Genomic DNA, 18,498 nt, shown 5'->3' with positions numbered 1-18,498 from the left:
GATAAAGTAAGATGACATAGAACGATGTCCTCCACCATTTGTCATCAAACTTCTTAACATTCAAACAACAAACTTCATCCAAAACCATCTCAACATATACTTGATATACAGCAACCCTTTCATCTTCCACTTTTATTCAATTAATTGGTTGAATAAGTCAATATAATTTGTTCACATAAAAGGTAGGGCCATGAACTGACAAATATTCAACAGAATGTGGATAAGTATACTAAAGATAGGGTAAAATGCAACAACTATTACTCATAAGCAGCGTTTACACTGCCTTAAAAACTGTCTCAGTTGAAGTGAACAGATCATAGTTGCAGTGTAAATGCAGCTAAATTGACCATATTCTAGTCAGATATCAGCAGGGCTGTTGATTCACTTTTTTGCTGATCTGACATTTTCAACAACCAGTTATTTCATACGACAAAGTCAAAATTCCAAATGCAAATGTTGTATATTCTATTTGTCAGCATTATAAACACCCTCAGATTAGGTTTTAATATATCAATGAATACACAGAAAAATGTCATGATAATGACCTATTCTGTGTTATATTAAGCTTATAAAATAAAACATAAGCATGCAAAATGTCCAAAACTTTAGTCTGACCTGACTTGATTTAGAACTCCTTGATTTCAGACTCAAAGAACGTCTTATAGCACACTGATCCTGTTCACCAGACTTCATTCCATCCGAATAACTTTTCATATCACTACCTCTAGCATGCATCATGTACAAGAAACTTGTAAACTTTAAAATTCTCGAGGAACTTTGATTCTAATAATGAACCTAGCCGTTTTCACTTAACCTTATTATTTCAAACTATTATTTTTCATATAAGAGGTCTCCTCACTTCAAAGTGTAATTTGACTACTCAGTATTTTTCATGCAATCTTTTTAAACACAATCTTTTGATAAATGAAATAGGAATCTAAGTGACATTCAGACAATAAAAAATGTTTTAATGAGTGGGACAAAACGTTTTCTTCAAACATGTCAAGTTACTTCTTTGAATATAATTCTCATTTAAAATCAGTTGGATTTAAACTCTTAAAGGAATTGTAAAGAGGTTTTCTAAATTTTGTATGGTGTAGGGGATATAAGTAGCATCAATTTGCATCATTCCAATTTTCAATCAGACGTCTGTTGTTCCTGCAATTCTACAAAAAAATTAGTGATGTCACCAATCTCAAAATACTCTTGTATCACATAAGGCCCTTTGTGATAAGTGACATCATCAAAAACTTAGTTTTTAATTCTGAAAAGAGTGATGAGCTCTATATATGCCTTTCAAATTTGAAAGAGCCACCCAAGCTCCATAAGTCTTAAATCTTTCTCATTTTGAACTTCTTATGATCTATCAAATTTTTTTTGCTTGAAGAAATTTTTAATAAGGTAACCCACAAAAACAAGAACAATTTTAAAAAAAGACAGCAAATCAGAAACTGGCAATTTTCAGCTCAATTAATTTACCCATCTGGAAGTTTTGAAATGAACAGTAACATTAAAATACAACACTGATTTCATTTTAGTTTAAATATTAAAATATAACAGGTGATAAAAAATGTAAGAAGGAAGTTTTTTGACATTGATTGATATTAAACAAATTGATGCAACTGCTAAAAACTAACAAATTAGCCATTAAGTAAGCATTAAGGTAGGAAGACATGATCATTTACTTTAAACACCAACTAACTACTTCTAGTTAATTAAATTAGTCTTCCTTCAGTTAGAATTCAAGAAAATAAACATTTCTGGATTTGAATTCGCTAGCATAAAGTTGGCTGTAAAACACCATCTGATGCAAGAGCTTATGAAATAAATTGAAGACATATTGTAGATCCTCAATCTTGGTCACAGTCTATGCAAATCAGCAATAATTATCTGAGTGTTGTATTTGACAGAGATGTAAGTGACCTTTGAATTCATTTCTGGAACTTTTGAGAAGCGTGGGCAACGAAGTGTTTTGCACTTCTTATCTGGAAAATAAATGAATCTGCAACTTATTTCCATATCCAGGATTCTGGAAATTTCCGAAAGTCTTACATCTCTGATTTGAGGACACATGAATCTGTTGATTAGAGTGTAGGCATTTGAATTCATTTGAAAGGTTTAAATTGGAATTCATTTGAAAGGTTTAAATTGAACAAATGGTGGTCGCACGTTATAAATTAATATTAGCATTTGCTAAAGATACCAGTCAACCCAGTTTATGTGAATAGGATAATCCAGGAAAGATCAATGCAATAAGGTTTAGGCAAGAACCAGCTGAATAGAAAGGATCCTCAAGAATCTGTGATTTATTCTCTTTTGCTACATTTGACAATACAGAAATAAGTGCATCCAATAAAATAAATGTACAAATCACACCTGACTTTCCTTTCATTAACAGGTAAAAAGAATTAAGAACCCTAACAGGTAGTATATTGATTAAAGGGGGCTGTTATCAGTGAGTCATAATGATATTAAACATCAGTTACAGACAATATTTAGTTGTATAACATCAAACAACCAACTGATTACTTTAGTGCATCACAGTTTTAATCAATAAGATACATAGAACAGATACGTGATACACCTGCTGAACAAAACTTACCATTAGGCTAATGAAGATTAATTCTTCCAAATTAGGAATGTCTGCAACTTACTCTCAGTAATTTTCAATTGAGTTTCACATGGTAGTTTTAGTCTTATTTAAAATCAGCGTGACTAAAAACCTCAAAAAATAGAAATTACTGTAGGCAAATTGGTGCCAATGTAGCAACAGAGTGTTTTGCTTTACTATCTCAGTCTGCTTGGCACCAATTTGCCTAGTTATTTCTATTTGTGAAATCTTTAGTAACATGACCTAGGATTTCTGTCTCATCCTCAAAACAGGACACTTTTTTTATGTCTAATAATATAAAACAATCCTAGAAGACTCTCTTATGACTTTAGCAACTTACAGAGACAAAATTATTGATCAATGTTTTCAGGAAGAAATCATGGCATATTTGAAAGAACTAGCTCAAGAAAAGATTGTCATGTCTTGTAGAAACTGTTTGATGTGTGAATAATGGTTTCAGGTGAAATGAGTATATTGTGTTGGTCTGGGAATTGGGAATTGATGATCAAACTATAAGATAATATTAAGGAAACCTGAAGGCGAGAAATTGAATCAATACCAGACCTGGGTTCCATTAACTAACTAGTGATAAACTCTTTACTGTTCTGATATCTAGATAACTATCATTACTATCAGTATTCTTTATAATCAATTTCTGATTCAAATTATTGATCAACATACACCATCAATGTTCTGGCAGATTAAAAATCAGGAAAAATAGCTAACACAAGGCTGTTTCAGATTCATAACTAAAGCCAATAGTTAGAAAATTTAATGCAAAAACTTTCTGAAGGTGCTCTGACATGTATAGAGATCAATACAAAGAACTCAATCCTTATAGAGATAGCTGTATTAGAATGTGTTAGTATGTGAATTATTTTCTATTCCTTTCACATATTAAAACCTGAAGGAAAAGGTATCATTTTAACAGAACAATCGGGAATCAACATTTTTGAAGTGTTATTTTTTTATCTCATATATTGTGCCATAGCGATCGTATAGAGACATATCTGTTGTATCGCAGCATGATATGATTGACAACATCCAGCACTCTTATCAACCCATAAGTCAGATCTCAATGGAATTGATCTTGAACAGATTACCAATATTAGATTGAATACAGTGGTATCAGGTGTTTCAGTACAAATAATTACAAGCTAAAGCAAAACCACCTAATGTATAGTAATAAGATCATATGTTAATTATTTTCTACAAGGTTTAATTTAAATAATTATCTTTTATCTGAATTGTTTACAACTATTTTAACCTATTACACCCCCACTTCCATGATTCATTATAACACGTGAACCTGTATCTAGAATAAGTACATTGTTGATGGTCTATACAGGTTAAAAATCTTTCACCCAAGTACAACAAAGGGTTACCCAACTGTGCTGAAATCAGATGAGATAATCTATGGACATTAAAAGAGAGTTAGATAGAACAGACAAACATTTTTTTTTACAAATATAACAACTAAGGCACTGAGATTAACATGAATTCTACCTCCAGCTGATCCTTGGCCAGACCTCTTGGCATTGATTTTTCCCTGGATTTTCAGTACACAATTACAGTTGAGTTGACTGGAATAAGTCAAAAAATATGAAATTTACATTGTCATTTCTATTGTTTCTTATTATGAATTTATACCTTACTATAGTAAAAAAAAAATAGAGAATTAGAAATATTACCGCCACAGAAAATTAACACATTTTCTTTAAAACACTGTAGATTAAAACCAAAATGAAAATATCTACAAAAACTAGTTATTCTGTATCAAAAACAATCACATCTGCATGCCAGTTGATAAGAATGACAAGAAAGACAACCCAACAAGGATATTAATGGTATCTGGCATATTCAAATTTGGTACTGTATTGCATCCATTTCAACTATAGAGTCAAAGAACAAGGATAGGAAAATGGATTATGGACAAATTTTTGAAATTGTTATAGAAATGTGCTTAATAAAACTAAAAATACAAAGAATTTTTCTACCAGTTTCTAACAGATCAAGGAATTACGTAAGCTTATGATATTTTGTCAACAAGTTGTTCATTTCAAAATAAGACATAAATCTCACAAAACAATGAATGTTGACTCATCAAAAGATGCAAGGAAAAGAAAACAGGTCCAGTATTGTGTCTGCTGAAACAGAAACTATCTAATATAAGCCATTTGTCTTATTATTTAATGTTGATGAAAGTTAAGAAGATCAAGTTGTTGACATAGAAACTAAGTGTATATTTTATACAATGGTTTGCTTATTTTTCATTACAATGTGTTGAACATAAAATCTCAACTTCAGATAAAAATGTCTGCACACATTTATATGCCTTATATGATATATTAGGTTACAGCACAGAATTTCAAACATGTAAGAAAATGTGATGTCATTAACTTACTTAATATAAATCAAGCTTCTTTGAGACTTTTGCTTCAGGATTAAAACCTCTGATAATTTGGCTTGTTCAGCTGAATAAAAATTGTCCTTTCAGAATTTCAATGCTTAATTTTCAGCCATATATCGTATTCAAAAAAAATTGTGCATTGGTTTCATTTTCTTTTTCATTTATTCTTATATCAAGACAAGACACTTTTTCAAATTTCTGATTTTCTACATGGCTTTACTTCCTTGATTGGCAAATGGGCATAACTACTTCGGATTTTAAATTATCATACAAGATGAAAATTTGCAGGAAAATATGTGATTTTCTGGGGAACTTAGCCACCCAGTCAAAGAGTGATTGAGTAATATGGCAGTATAACTTTGACCTATCTTCTATGAATTGAACTATGATTTAGTCAAGTTTAAGCCAAGCCTTATAGACATATAATCTACTTGAGATGTTTATATAAGAACCCATCCCAAGACATAATTCATCCAATATTATCAAAGTTTCACACCAACATAGGAAATACTCCAATTTCAAGCTCCTTTTTTCTACTCTAAGAGGCTATCTTCCATCATTTACAAATACTCATCAGAAAATACACATTTTGCAGGATGTAAAATTTCACTGAGTTGGTTGAGATCTAGATTTTCATCATTTTCATATTACACGTCTGCTACAACCCTCATTTTTAAAAAGCCAAGTCATTAACAACATTACATTCACAGAAATGTTTACAAAGTCACAAATGACACGAGATTATGGGAACTTTAAGTTAATTTCAGAATATTATGGAATCTTTTGACATTGTTTGCATAGTTACAAGATATGGATGAAAAATGATAAATTTTATGAGTTCTAATCTCTATCAATCTGTCTGCATACTGGTAATCTTGAATAAGTTTGAATAAAAATCTGTTCTGAACCTGTTAGGTCAACAGTGAACATCATCTTCAATATGTCAAACTATTACAAACTTCATCTTATACCTTGAGTGCAACAGCCACCTTTCTTGTATTATATTTGAGTAGATACATTTATAAGCGGAAAAGGAAAATCTTCACATATTTGGTCGGAACTGATAACATTTTATGGTATCCTATAATCTTGAATAAGTCTGAATAAAAATCTGTTTTAAACCTGTTAGGTCAACAGTGAACATCATCTTTAATATGTCAGAATGCAGTGGTTATGATTGGATTGTACACCACAGAATATAGTCAATCATAGCCCTTGACAGACAGTAGACATGGCTTTTTGTTTTCAGACTTTTGCTGGAGGACTCTAATTGGCTGTATTCGCTAACATACGTAATCAAAATGGCTATTGCAGTCAAGGTATAAGTTTGAAGTTCGTAATAGCTTGAAATTGTGAAGATGATTTTGCTGGTGCATAATAGATTCAAAACAGATTTTTGGATCACAAAACCCTTACGTTTTAGCTTGACTTCCGTCCTCACTCTAAAACTGTACAATTTTAGCAAGTTAAACCTTCAAATATTTGCAATGTAAGTCACTCAACTGCACAACGTAAAGTTCTGAAGTATCAATAATATAATATGTCTATATATAAAATACCAGTAACCCATATCTTGATAAGTTTATAATTGAAATAGTACATGATTAAAGTAAACTATGCAAGTTAAATTCTGGCTACTTGTCAAGATCTGCAATATTCTTTAATTTATTAGATTGATAAGAAAATTACTAACTCTTTTACCCTTTTCAAATTTAATCATATTTTACATCTATATATATCCTCTATACTTTATCATCACAATGAACAGGAAGTGACAAGAAAACAATTGACAAATTTTTTAGAGTAGACAGACTTTTTGCCTCAAAAAAGGAAAAGTTTGGCAAGAGAATATCAAACCAAAAACAAAATTCATGCATTTGCAAAAGTTATATACATTGGATGATGCTATCTGACTATCATGTGTTGTGTACTTGACTTACAGTCCAAGTTTGACATTGACCATTTGTTTTGATGGAGAAGCTAAACCTCTCACAGGAGAGCAACAAAGAACTATATTCTATACATTTCATTAATAAGAAAGAGTTCAAGACCTGGTCTGGAAGGAAACTAGTAGAATTCAATCAATGAGAAGGACAAAGTATCTAATCTCTACTGATTGATTGGAAATTGAACTACATTCAGAAGACACTAACAATTTATCCAAACCTTCGAATATAGTGTTGATCATATTATGGTCAGCCATTGGAAAGTTTCATTTGAAGATGCTTGATAAATTCAGACTTTGACCAAGTAGAACTGAGCTAAAATCAATTAGTAGTCCTTAAAGTGGTCAATTGGAATTTAAAGGACAGTGATATTGTATGTAACTTTACTTATTTGCTAAAACAACTATCTAAGTGACTGTATCCTTAGCTCCTAAACAATGTTATCTACTACTAATAAAAAGCAAAAGAATTTCAGATTCAAAAAGAACTTAAGATATTTTACAAAAAAGCCCTTCATTTTTAGGTCCATTACTGGAATTATTAACAGCAATATTCATTCATATTAGCCTGAAATCTGAACACCTGTTAATGCAAGAAAAACACCTGAAAGTTTAAACAAAAAAACACCTGGTAAGTATATTGGTATCTGTATGATGATATTATATTTTACTGTAGCGAATATTTTAACTTGGTTCAACTTACCAGTGGTGAAGGTGATGTTAGTAATTTACCAAACGACATTTCACCTGGTTTGGAAGTTATTCGTCGTATATTTCCGGGTGACGGAGTAGAAGGAGAACTACTACCACTATTATTCTGACTTTCAGCCATTCTGTTAGATATTTCACTCTCACAGACAAACTTACTAATTAATTCACAGGGTCATGAAAGTACTATTAACTAAAAAAGTGTTTCCTGTACAAGGTTAAGTGGAACACCATAAAATGACACATTTATATCAAAACATCACTTGTTTTTCCACAACACATCCAAATCATGTATATTTCGATATTCAACAGTGGTATTATTTGCAGCGCTTAACATAAATCTTGATTTTTATCCAAATATGTTTCAAAACAAAATGTTAAATGCGTAGATTTTCAAAATGATAAGTTGAGATAAAGCTCAAGAATTTTCACAACTCTTAAATGAGAGATTCATTCATCGAAGCCAGCTGTCTTTTTTGTGCTGGAGAAGGAAAATAAAAACTGTAAGGTTAAAAAATGCACAAATAAAAGATTATTCAAGTATCAACACAATAGCCTTTGATGTGTGTAATATTTGTCAAGTGATGAAACATAAAAGAAAGTAAGGTCACAGAATCCTTTTATCCTGAGCTTATTGACTAGTTACAAGTCTACAGTTGTCTAAAAACATCTCACAACAAAATGTCATACATCCAAATTAACATCCATCAAAAATCAGATACCAGAATAAACCATTTATCTTCATAGAAACCACATTCACAGTTCTATTGTCTAGTCGAACTCACCAACATGCAATGTGTTGTCAAGATGATTATATTTGAGTAGATATATTTATAAGTGGAAAAGGAAAATCTTCACATATTTGGTCGGAACTGATAACATTTTATGGTATCCTATATAAATTATGACCTATAATCACTTATGATTTATACAATAGATATTCACTATTTCACAACTGGTTTTCTTCAGACAGCCAGCACACTGATAGCAGACGGCTTTCTTCACTCTCGTTCTCTTGTCTAATGATATGTTTAGTCAGTAGATTACAGTCTGACTGGCAAGAGTTACCATGAAAGAGTAGAGAGGGGAGGGACACTAGTACTCATTTTAATAATATAAGAAGATACTTCATAAAAAGCTGTTTATTAAAATTTATGTGTAAACTTATCATTATTATTATGACAAGCTTATGAAGAATGGACAGAGAACATGGCATGGGAAAAGGGGTCAATTCAAAATAACCACATGTAGTTCATCCTTTGCAGAATCTTTCCCAAAAAAATCAATACACACTGTCTGACATAAAATGACCTAAAATTACAGTTATCTCTAAAATGGTAATGGAATAGAACCCTTTATGTGAAATTTTGAATTGTTAGAAATAAGCGGTTAAGCTCAATAAATGCCCTTTTATTAAAAGAATGCATGAAATGAAATTCCTTTTTAAATATGGTCTCTTTCTATTGTAAATTTGTAAGCAGCAGTTAAACTAAACAAAAAACAAAGCAAGAACAATACATAATGTAGGCCTTGAAATAAAACAAAACAATGGAACAATGACAATTGACAATAACCATGCACTGGGAGGACATAAGAATTAAAGGAGAAAATACCAAATATTTGTTATAAGACCGGACAGAGGTTAAAAGTCAACTTACACTACTGACCTACATCAAGGACAATAACTCATGATAATAATAATCAATTTTAACTTCTGCAATTACATTGTTTAATGAAAGGGACATAACCACAAAATTACATGATAACTATTTGACACCTGCAAACCTGTGTAAAGAAATTCAGAACAAATTGTATTGGAAACACTTCTTGTACCATTTCAATTTACCATACCCTTTTGCAAGCAACCTTTGGGAATAATGACATCAAAATCTGCTGTTTCAAGTTTTTCTTGAATTATCGGTGCCAATATCACACACATCAGACCAGAAATCAGAGCCGTGCAAATATAAGTTTCATTTATTCCTGATGCACACAAAAATTATGTTTTTATTCCCTTAAAAATAAACTGTTAATTATACTGAATGAGTAATTGAGACCTGAAATATAATCATCTACACTAACAACTCACACAGTAAAACTCAAAAATAAACCCATGACTTCACAGATAGAAAGGCATTCAACTAATAAAGGACTTAAATGCTAAGATTCATGTTAATGTTGGCAACTTTACTATGTGCCAGTTCTGTCTGATAGGAATTTCCAAACGCCAAATAACAAATTTATGACCAAATCATATCTGTTTTTTGAAGAATGTTACCTTCAAGATGACAAAATACCTACATGTAGTAAATTGACTGGCTGTGAATAAAGGCAAGATGAGTAACTCAAATGATATAAAAGTAAATACATTTTCCCAATAAAAGGCAGATTTGTTACCAAAATAAAGTCAAAAAGATGTTTTTATAATCCTAATTATGGACCTTTGATTTTTCTTATAAGATTCAATGGAAGCCATCCCATCTTTCAAAATTAGCTATGATAAATTGGCACAAGACTGAAAACAAATGTGAGATATCAATTATTACATGATGCTAAATCATGTAGTGCAAAAACATTCTGGTTCTTCAAAAGTCATCAAATTGGAATGAAATATGTCGTTTTCCCTCCCATCCCTTTTATGGGATTGTGATAGATCATTTTTAACTAAGAGTAGGGTAGTTAATGAGATCTAATTTATATCAGTTTCAAAAATACAATCTTTCAAGTAATTGATAGGAATAACTAAATTCAAACCCATGTAATAAAAACTCTTGACCTAAGGCACAAGATTATCAGAAACATTTATTATGATATTTAATACCGGTACTGAAGAAGACTAATTGTACCTAATTGCTAGTATATTTGTCGACCATTACACTATTGTGCATTAGTAGACATGAAATAAGTTTAGTTTAATTCTATTTTCTTGACACAAAACTATATCTGGACTGAAACCAACCAACAATGGCACCAAATTCAAGTTAAAAAATCAGACAGTGCCAGCGCTCCATGTGTCTGGTTGACTGTACAAGTTTTTCAAGTAGTGTGCCCCATGGGAATGTTTAGCCCAACCCATCAATAATGGATATATTTGGGTTATCATTAGTCATAACACTTGACTTTCAAATATTGGGTCGTTCAATTCAATACAAAAAGAAACCAAATGAGTAAATGATTTGGATTGATTGATAGCAATTGATAAGTAAAATATTACTCACTTGTCTCGAGTCTGTGTCGATAGATCGAGGGAAATATGAAAAAGAAAGATAAAGCAAAAATTAGATACGATTTTGAATGTATGAATGCAGTAGAGTGAAATTTTGAATTACATTATTATGATTAATAATTCTTTTAAGAAAAAATAATAACAACACACCCGCCATGTTTAATGTTATGAGCTCAACGCGCCAATCACTGTCACTTCCTTTCACTAATTAAATAGATTTACCTCCCTTCAATACTAATAATTTGAAGCTACAGACTACAACTATCTGGTTGACTGTAAAGCAACGATACCGATGGTCGAAGATAATATTCTATTTTTTAGTCTTCAGAGCTAGTATAACTGGACGAAAATTGTATTATCCCTTCAAATATTCACATATTCTTCAAGCTATAAATTTCATTTTCTTTTTCTATCATAATAATATGTCATATCTTTATAATATATCATGGCAGAGTATCAAGAATACTAATATTAAAGACTGTTCCTGTAAAATTTACGGTATTTTACATTGAATGCTTATTATTTCGCTGACTTTTTTCCAGAGATCTGCAGCACACTAGAGGAAAAATGACAAAGATTGATTTCTCTCTTACTGTACAAAATTGATAGTCTAGGCTAGACCTATCATTTAAATTTGAATGACATGTTACATTTTCATTAGGTAAAACATTCACATTTCTCGGATAAAAAAATCGCAACACTTCGTAACGTGTCATATATTAAACGTTAAACGATCAACTGATGTGGGCCTAGCACAACAAGGGTTAATATAAATAGCCTAATTCAATATAGGCTTAGTAGAACCTAATATTATGCTATACAATTTAAATTCGGGTGTGGTTGTATTTCATTAAATCAGTATTTTAAATAGGACACTATAAATCGGTTTATCCTACGGACAAGAAAATTAGAGACTTCACTTTTTGCAGGTGTGACAAGATTTATCATGTTAAAAGGGTTAATGTAATTGCACCATAGCAACTAGGCTACAAGGCGGAAGTACTTCCCATAATGCAATATATTTAATGGTGGATTTGTGTTGAGAAAAAATAGACCTAAAACAAAGTAAGCTATTTATTTATAGAGCATTAGCAAGCATTCATTTATCTCGGACATTTGAATATTATATATCCATCCGATTGAAAAGGTTTGTTTTACTTAACTTGTTTATGAAATATAGGGTAAACTTTTCACGTTTTAGAAGGGAGAACTTAGAAGTGAGAGAGAAGAATTAGAAAGGAAAAAGAAAACCAAGTAACAAGAGTTCACCTGTCAAGTTGCTACACATCTAGGAATACGCTTTATTAGACCTCAACATGCCTCCTATAAGTACAAATGATGCCATTGATATATAAATGATGCCATTGATATTGTATGGTTTTATATGACTGATCTGATGATTATCTAATACTAATAATTGCCTATTAATTCAGTCACATATTGAAATAATGATATTGTTAATTTTTACTAGATCTACAAGCCTATTGCCTTGAAAGTTGAATATTTCTAAGCTTAGTTTTATTTAAACATAATTCTATTTTTCTTGTATTACTTGATAAAATGTTTTATAAACCATTTTTGGCACTTGACTGTGATGAGCAATTAGTTTCTTAAAGTCTCAATAAGCACGTAGTAAAAGGTAAAAGTTAACGATTAGCCTAGTTGCAATAATTAGAGTTAGTGAATAAAGTAAATGAACTGATACCTATAATGTTATTTTTTTCAGATGCCGTGTATAAAGCTACAGAGCTCTGATGGAGAAATATTTGAGGTGGATGTGGAGATTGCCAAACAGTCAGTTACTATTAAAACTATGTTAGAAGGTAAGGTTCAAGGTATTAATTGGATAGACAGACAAAAGCCCCTACAGACAAAACCCCCTATTACCTAGGATTGCAGCTACTAACTGGCTCAATTGGATAACTGTCACATGAATATTTCATTTTTTGAATGGAAATTTTATGATTTGATCATCATAAAAAGTGTTTGTTTTAATCTAGTCTCAATTTTTTTAATTACTAACGATATAAGCTTATATTCCTATACCAGTATAAATCGTGACACCAATAGTTTGTTGTATTTGTTAAAAGAAAATTTTTTGTTTGTCATTTATGTCAAACTGATAATTATGACTTATATGTTTGGCTGGAATTCAGCCAAACAAATAAGCTTAATAGATTTAAAGCATTTAAATCCCCAAGATTCTGACCTTGTGGTTAGGTTACATGAAATAATTGTACGAAAGGAATGATTATGATAATTATCAATTCAAGATCTTGGCATGGATGAAGATGAAGAAGAACCTGTACCATTACCCAATGTTAATGCTGCCATATTAAAGAAAGTGATACAGTGGTGTACCTACCATAAAGATGACCCCCCACCACCAGAAGATGATGAAAACAAGGAGAAGAGAACTGATGATATTTGCTCCTGGGATGCTGAATTTCTCAAAGTTGATCAGGGAACCCTTTTTGAACTCATCTTAGTAAGTAGAATTATTGGGTGTATGACATATTCTTTCGTGGCAAAGGAAAGTTTGTCTTCTAGTTACCATAGTAGTAGAACTAGTAGTAGAACTATTACTAACTAACTTAATTTACCAACAAGAAATGCCACCATCTTGTAAGGGGAGATAACATATATTATGTTTTTGTGGTCTGGTGGTAGGTTGCTTGAGAAATCTCTTGTTGGAGTTGCGTCATAACTGTCGCTGGAATTGCATATACCACAGGCCTTGGACAAAGAATTGGAATGCCCCAAATAGAGGTCAAAGGTGTCCACGAGACACATAATAAAGTTAAAAAACCTCTTTACAATCTCTATATGAAAACTAAATTCCTTTTGCTATGAACAACTTACTTTCATAACTGTTATGTGATGAGTTTATTGAACCAGGCAGCCAGTTGTGGTATTGGCATGATCTCTGTGACCTTTTGACCTAAGCTGATAATATGGTTATTACGAATATGACACTATCCTATGACATAATGATATAAATCAAATACTGTATTGATTTATCTTGATTTGTAGGCTGCCAACTATTTGGATATTAAAGGTCTGTTAGATGTTACCTGTAAAACTGTAGCCAATATGATCAAAGGCAAATCACCTGAAGAAATTCGTAAAACCTTTAACATCAAAAATGATTTCACACCAGCTGAAGAAGAACAGGTAAAAAAAAATTGATTTAAGACTATTTTCTAGCTCTCGTCATGTCATGGGCTTTTACTATAAAAGATTTAAAATGTCAGTATGATATTATTCTATAAACAGTCACTGTTTGGTTTAATATAACTTTTCGATATGGGTCAATGATTTGTTTGTGTCTTGCTGTTGGTTGGTGGGCTTTGTCATCAATGTTAATTGAAAGGTTGCATGTACATTTCTTAATAAAATTATAATAAGTACCCAAATGTATATCACAAAATTGAAATTCTATCATAGAAAGAATGTGTCGTGACCAAGTATGATCAGTATTACGTACAACTTGTTTTGTTGATGTAATAGTTGATGCTATTGTGATGTCGGAATGATGTCTTGAAGTTGTTCAAACTGTTCTTGTATTTAATTTCATATCCATGTTTAAAACTTGATTAAATTTCTATTTCAGGTGAGAAAGGAAAATGAATGGTGTGAAGAAAAGTGAACATAATTGAATTTTTTAAATGTTTCAAAATGACTAATATTTTTTGCTGAAAATGGCAAATTGTATCTCTTCTGACATTTAATTTATTGTTTCTGTAGCTCTTAAAATTATAAGCAGATGTTTATCATCAATTCAAACATTTATCTTTAGATCAGTTTCAAGCCTTGATAATTCAGTAGTCAAGTTGGAATCTTTTTGATTTTAGAATTTTAAAAACATAGCTTATGTTCTTTGTAATGTGTAAATATTTATGTGTGTCAGAATTAAAATGTTAATTGGAGCTGTCAGTTTTTTTTAAATGGTACATGAAAGTTCCTTTAGTCTTTTACTCAGTAACAGTAACCTTGCCATTAATACAGTTAGTTCTACCTACAGTGGTCAGCAGTTGCTGTCTTGCAATGATATTTGTGCACTTAAGGGATCAATTTGAATACAGACATGGGCAGTTACTTTTGTTTTTAGCAAGATTGAATATTAATTCATAACCTGCAGAAGTGATAGTGCCCAGTCATCTGGTTATTTGTTCCCTTATTTGATTTCATCTTCCAAGGAATTCTTACCGTATACTACCAGTAGCAACCTGGGCCTTTTACTCCCATCTAGTCAAGACCCTTTTCATTTATTTTTTTCTCAACAATGGCACTGAGAGAAGTAAGTAAGCACTTTATACTGCTGAATGAATCAAAACTAAACGCACTGATCAAAACCTAACATTAGGAGAAGTGAACATTGCTCAAGCCATAGAAATACAATAAAAGAACAGACAAATACTATGGTTTTGATGATTTAATTTCATTTGACAACTTGGCATGATAAAGCAAAATTATGGACAGCAGAAACAAATTCAACTGTGATATAGTGGAGTCACACAATTAACAACAATAGATTACAAAATACAATTGTCTTAACAAATATACTTCTGGTATACAGTTAGCAGGTTAAATATAGGTGTTCAAAGAATCAAATACAATTTATCAATACAGTTCATGTTGAAGAAAACTTACTGCTTACGTGAGACATTAAGGTTAAATTTTGCTTACATCATTGAAAAAAATCAAGTAAATGTAACTCTTGATTGGTTTATTAATAAAGTTTATCATAAATTCATACCAATCAGTTCATGTTTCTCTAATATTCAAATTCTTGATTTTAACTTTTATGTCTTTTTTTTTGAAGCAGAGCAAGTAGCATTTTTAAAGCAAAAAACTATAAATACCACTAATTGAGAATTGTTAAATTTTCTGTTCTTACTCTTGGAAAGCTGGAAACAAGCTTCAATTGTTGAAGTAAGCTTAACCAAACTTGCTTCTTTAAAGCAGAACTTTTCAGTTGTGCAGCTACAGCTCTGTAAAGTTTTGAAGTAACAAGACATCACAAATGTTGAAAAATGGAATAATTGGCAGTATATGAATAATAAAAACATAATAAGACAAGATGTATATAAGGATGATTATAAACATTAATAACACATCATAACAATTATAACATAATAATTGAACACAATAATAATAATAATAATTATGATACAGTTATAAATACATGATATATATAATACAATTTATTAGCAATATACATGATACGTTTCTTACTTGTATTGTGTCAGAATCAGACCAAAATATAACTTCTTACTTAAAGAAATCATGAGGCCATTCTATCTTTTTGTCATAAGTATTTTATATTAATTTATACTTTGATAAGTAAACTTCTACTTTTCAAAATTTAACAATTGTATTGAAATACTTTTGAACTGGATCTCAGCAATATAATAGTTGAGATCAATGAAAATTTAGAGAATCATAGTGAATTTTCAGATAAATATGTATAATAACACAAACATCTCTGTGTGCTTTATTTTAAACCGATTTGATATGTGGTATGAAAACCAGACAGATAAGTTCGCAAGTTGGTTTTTTAAGATTATGTTCAAGAAAGAGCTGAACTTAAATCAGCAACAAATCTGGCAGATTGACTGCTGATTCATCTTGGAATAAGTTGGCTATTATTCAAACTATAATTAATATACATTAATTGGCAGTTATTTAATTTGGCAGATAATCAAAAATGTTCTTGGAAACCAGTTAGAAAAATACCAAAATCATTCCCAAATATATTCTGTTATATAACTTATAACTTGAAAACCATTTATAAATCTATTTTGAGAAAACAATACATTGGCCCATATTTTCAGCTATTTACAAGCCTAGAGCCTACAGCATATTCTTGATGACTTTTATATATGTAACTAAGATTTACTCCATGGTATATCAAGGTACACCTTTTATATCAGAATATCTAGCACTGATTAAAATATTTATATAATTGATATTAGAAATAATATTGGGACTAACTAGATTGGCATGTTCCTGATACCATACAGACTAGATTCCAGCAAAATCGATTAGACATATTTGAAAATTTTTCAAAGTGCGTTTTCATTTTATGTTAAGTAACTAAAGTTCTATTTATACAGTCATTATAAGACTGTATTTGTTATTATGAAGCAGATATTCATATTAATATAAATACCATTGTTTAAATTCGATATACCAACAAAAGTAAGAGGACAGTTATATATTTAACTACTGTAGTGTCCAATTCATAATAAAATCAAGTCATTTCATGAAAGCAGGATTAATATGGTTTAATCCTCTAATCAATGCTCTTATGAGAAATGACAATATATAAGAATATAGTTTATAAATATGAGATGAATTAAATTAAAATAATACTGATAGCACTTCTAATAGAAAATAAATTCAAAACTCTATTTAACCCTTTTAATGTGATATGATAGCTTCTGATTTGCTGAGCCTATTTCATGATTTTATAAACAATTTGATGCCAAAACTAAGCTATAAAAGCACAGTTAAGCAATATCTCACCAGTGCATGGTTTTGATTTCGATTGTGACCTATATCAAATCTTATGCTGAAATAATATAAATAAATGTCCATAATCATGTAGTATTATACAAATGATTTCATGACAAATTTTGAACTCTATTCTAGAATATTACTTATGTCTTTGATGACTAAAATTAAGTACTTTTTGTAATTTCAGTATGCATTTTAAATCTTATTTTGATAGATAAAATTAAACACGTACCGGTATCCAAAATATAAACAAATTGGCCATCTTTTTAGATCTGGAATTTACATATTTCCTCCTAGTAATATATGAACAACATATTAGGTACATCATACCTATAAAGTCTCACTGAAAAAGGAACCTTTTAACAAACGTTGTTGTTTAACAAAACAAGTATGGTCAAGCAAAAATAATCATGCACATGAGCAGTTCATTTTATATATGGGTAGAATAAATAGTAATTTAAGAGCCTGTATAAATCAAACTTATTATGTTGTGTCTCTTACTTCCTTTACTACCTATGAAAAAGTGGACTGCTTTTGTTCATGTGTTGAATCATTCCTGGATGTGCAAAACTACAGGATGTCTGACTTTCGGCAGTAAAATAATAACAGCAGCAAAATTGGGTCAATTCACATCAGTTATACATACCAATATACACACTGAGTTTTAAATATTAACATAACAGTCAAATCACATCTGGTTGAAGAGACTACATCTATCATGTTATATTATGTTACACAATTATATATATGTACTGGCACAACATTATTTGGTGATAAAGTAACATGCAATAATTGTGTGACTATTGGTGATTTGTACGTCATAAAGTTGAAAATCGATCAATTTTCCATACATGAAAAAAGTATCAAGTAAAAAACAAACTATTGGTTACTACGAAGTCTTTGAAGGCAAGGATACTTTCAATACCAAACACAAGGGTATTTTGGAAACACTTTTAGCACTTTAAAAAGCTCAAAAATTAACAAACAAACAGTTTTCTTACAAGGTCATTCAGTCTTGGGTTTTATTATGCACATAACAACACACAGCTCTTGACAACTATCTCGTTTCATCATTA

General features: G+C 30.6%; 1 protein-coding gene across 1 annotated transcript; it reads left to right on the top strand.

Annotated features, from left to right (window-relative positions):
- The first annotated feature begins 11,925 nt into the window (after positions 1 to 11,925).
- LOTGIDRAFT_187854 (hypothetical protein) lies at positions 11,926 to 14,829 on the top strand. Its single transcript, XM_009053820.1, has 5 exons — positions 11,926 to 12,047; positions 12,627 to 12,723; positions 13,174 to 13,388; positions 13,934 to 14,074; positions 14,514 to 14,829. Exons 2-5 carry the CDS (start codon positions 12,627 to 12,629, stop codon positions 14,547 to 14,549), a joined length of 489 nt encoding a protein of 162 aa, XP_009052068.1. The 5' UTR covers positions 11,926 to 12,047; the 3' UTR covers positions 14,550 to 14,829.
- Positions 14,830 to 18,498: the final 3,669 nt, after the last annotated feature.

The sequence above is a fragment of the Lottia gigantea genome, assembly GCF_000327385.1.
Source record: "Lottia gigantea unplaced genomic scaffold LOTGIsca_20, whole genome shotgun sequence".
In the NCBI taxonomy this organism is placed as follows: domain Eukaryota; kingdom Metazoa; phylum Mollusca; class Gastropoda; family Lottiidae; genus Lottia; species Lottia gigantea.
Note: the sequence above shows the minus strand (reverse complement) of the source record. Positions and strands in the feature narration are given on the sequence as shown.

Coding starts and splice junctions, on each gene's coding strand:
- LOTGIDRAFT_187854 (XM_009053820.1), top strand. CDS start 12,627: ATGCCGTGTATAAAGCTACAGAGCTCTGATGGAGAAATATTTGAGGTG. Junction 12,724..13,173: donor TATTAAAACTATGTTAGAAG/GTAAGGTTCAAG, acceptor TATCAATTCAAG/ATCTTGGCATGGATGAAGAT. Junction 13,389..13,933: donor CCCTTTTTGAACTCATCTTA/GTAAGTAGAATT, acceptor CTTGATTTGTAG/GCTGCCAACTATTTGGATAT.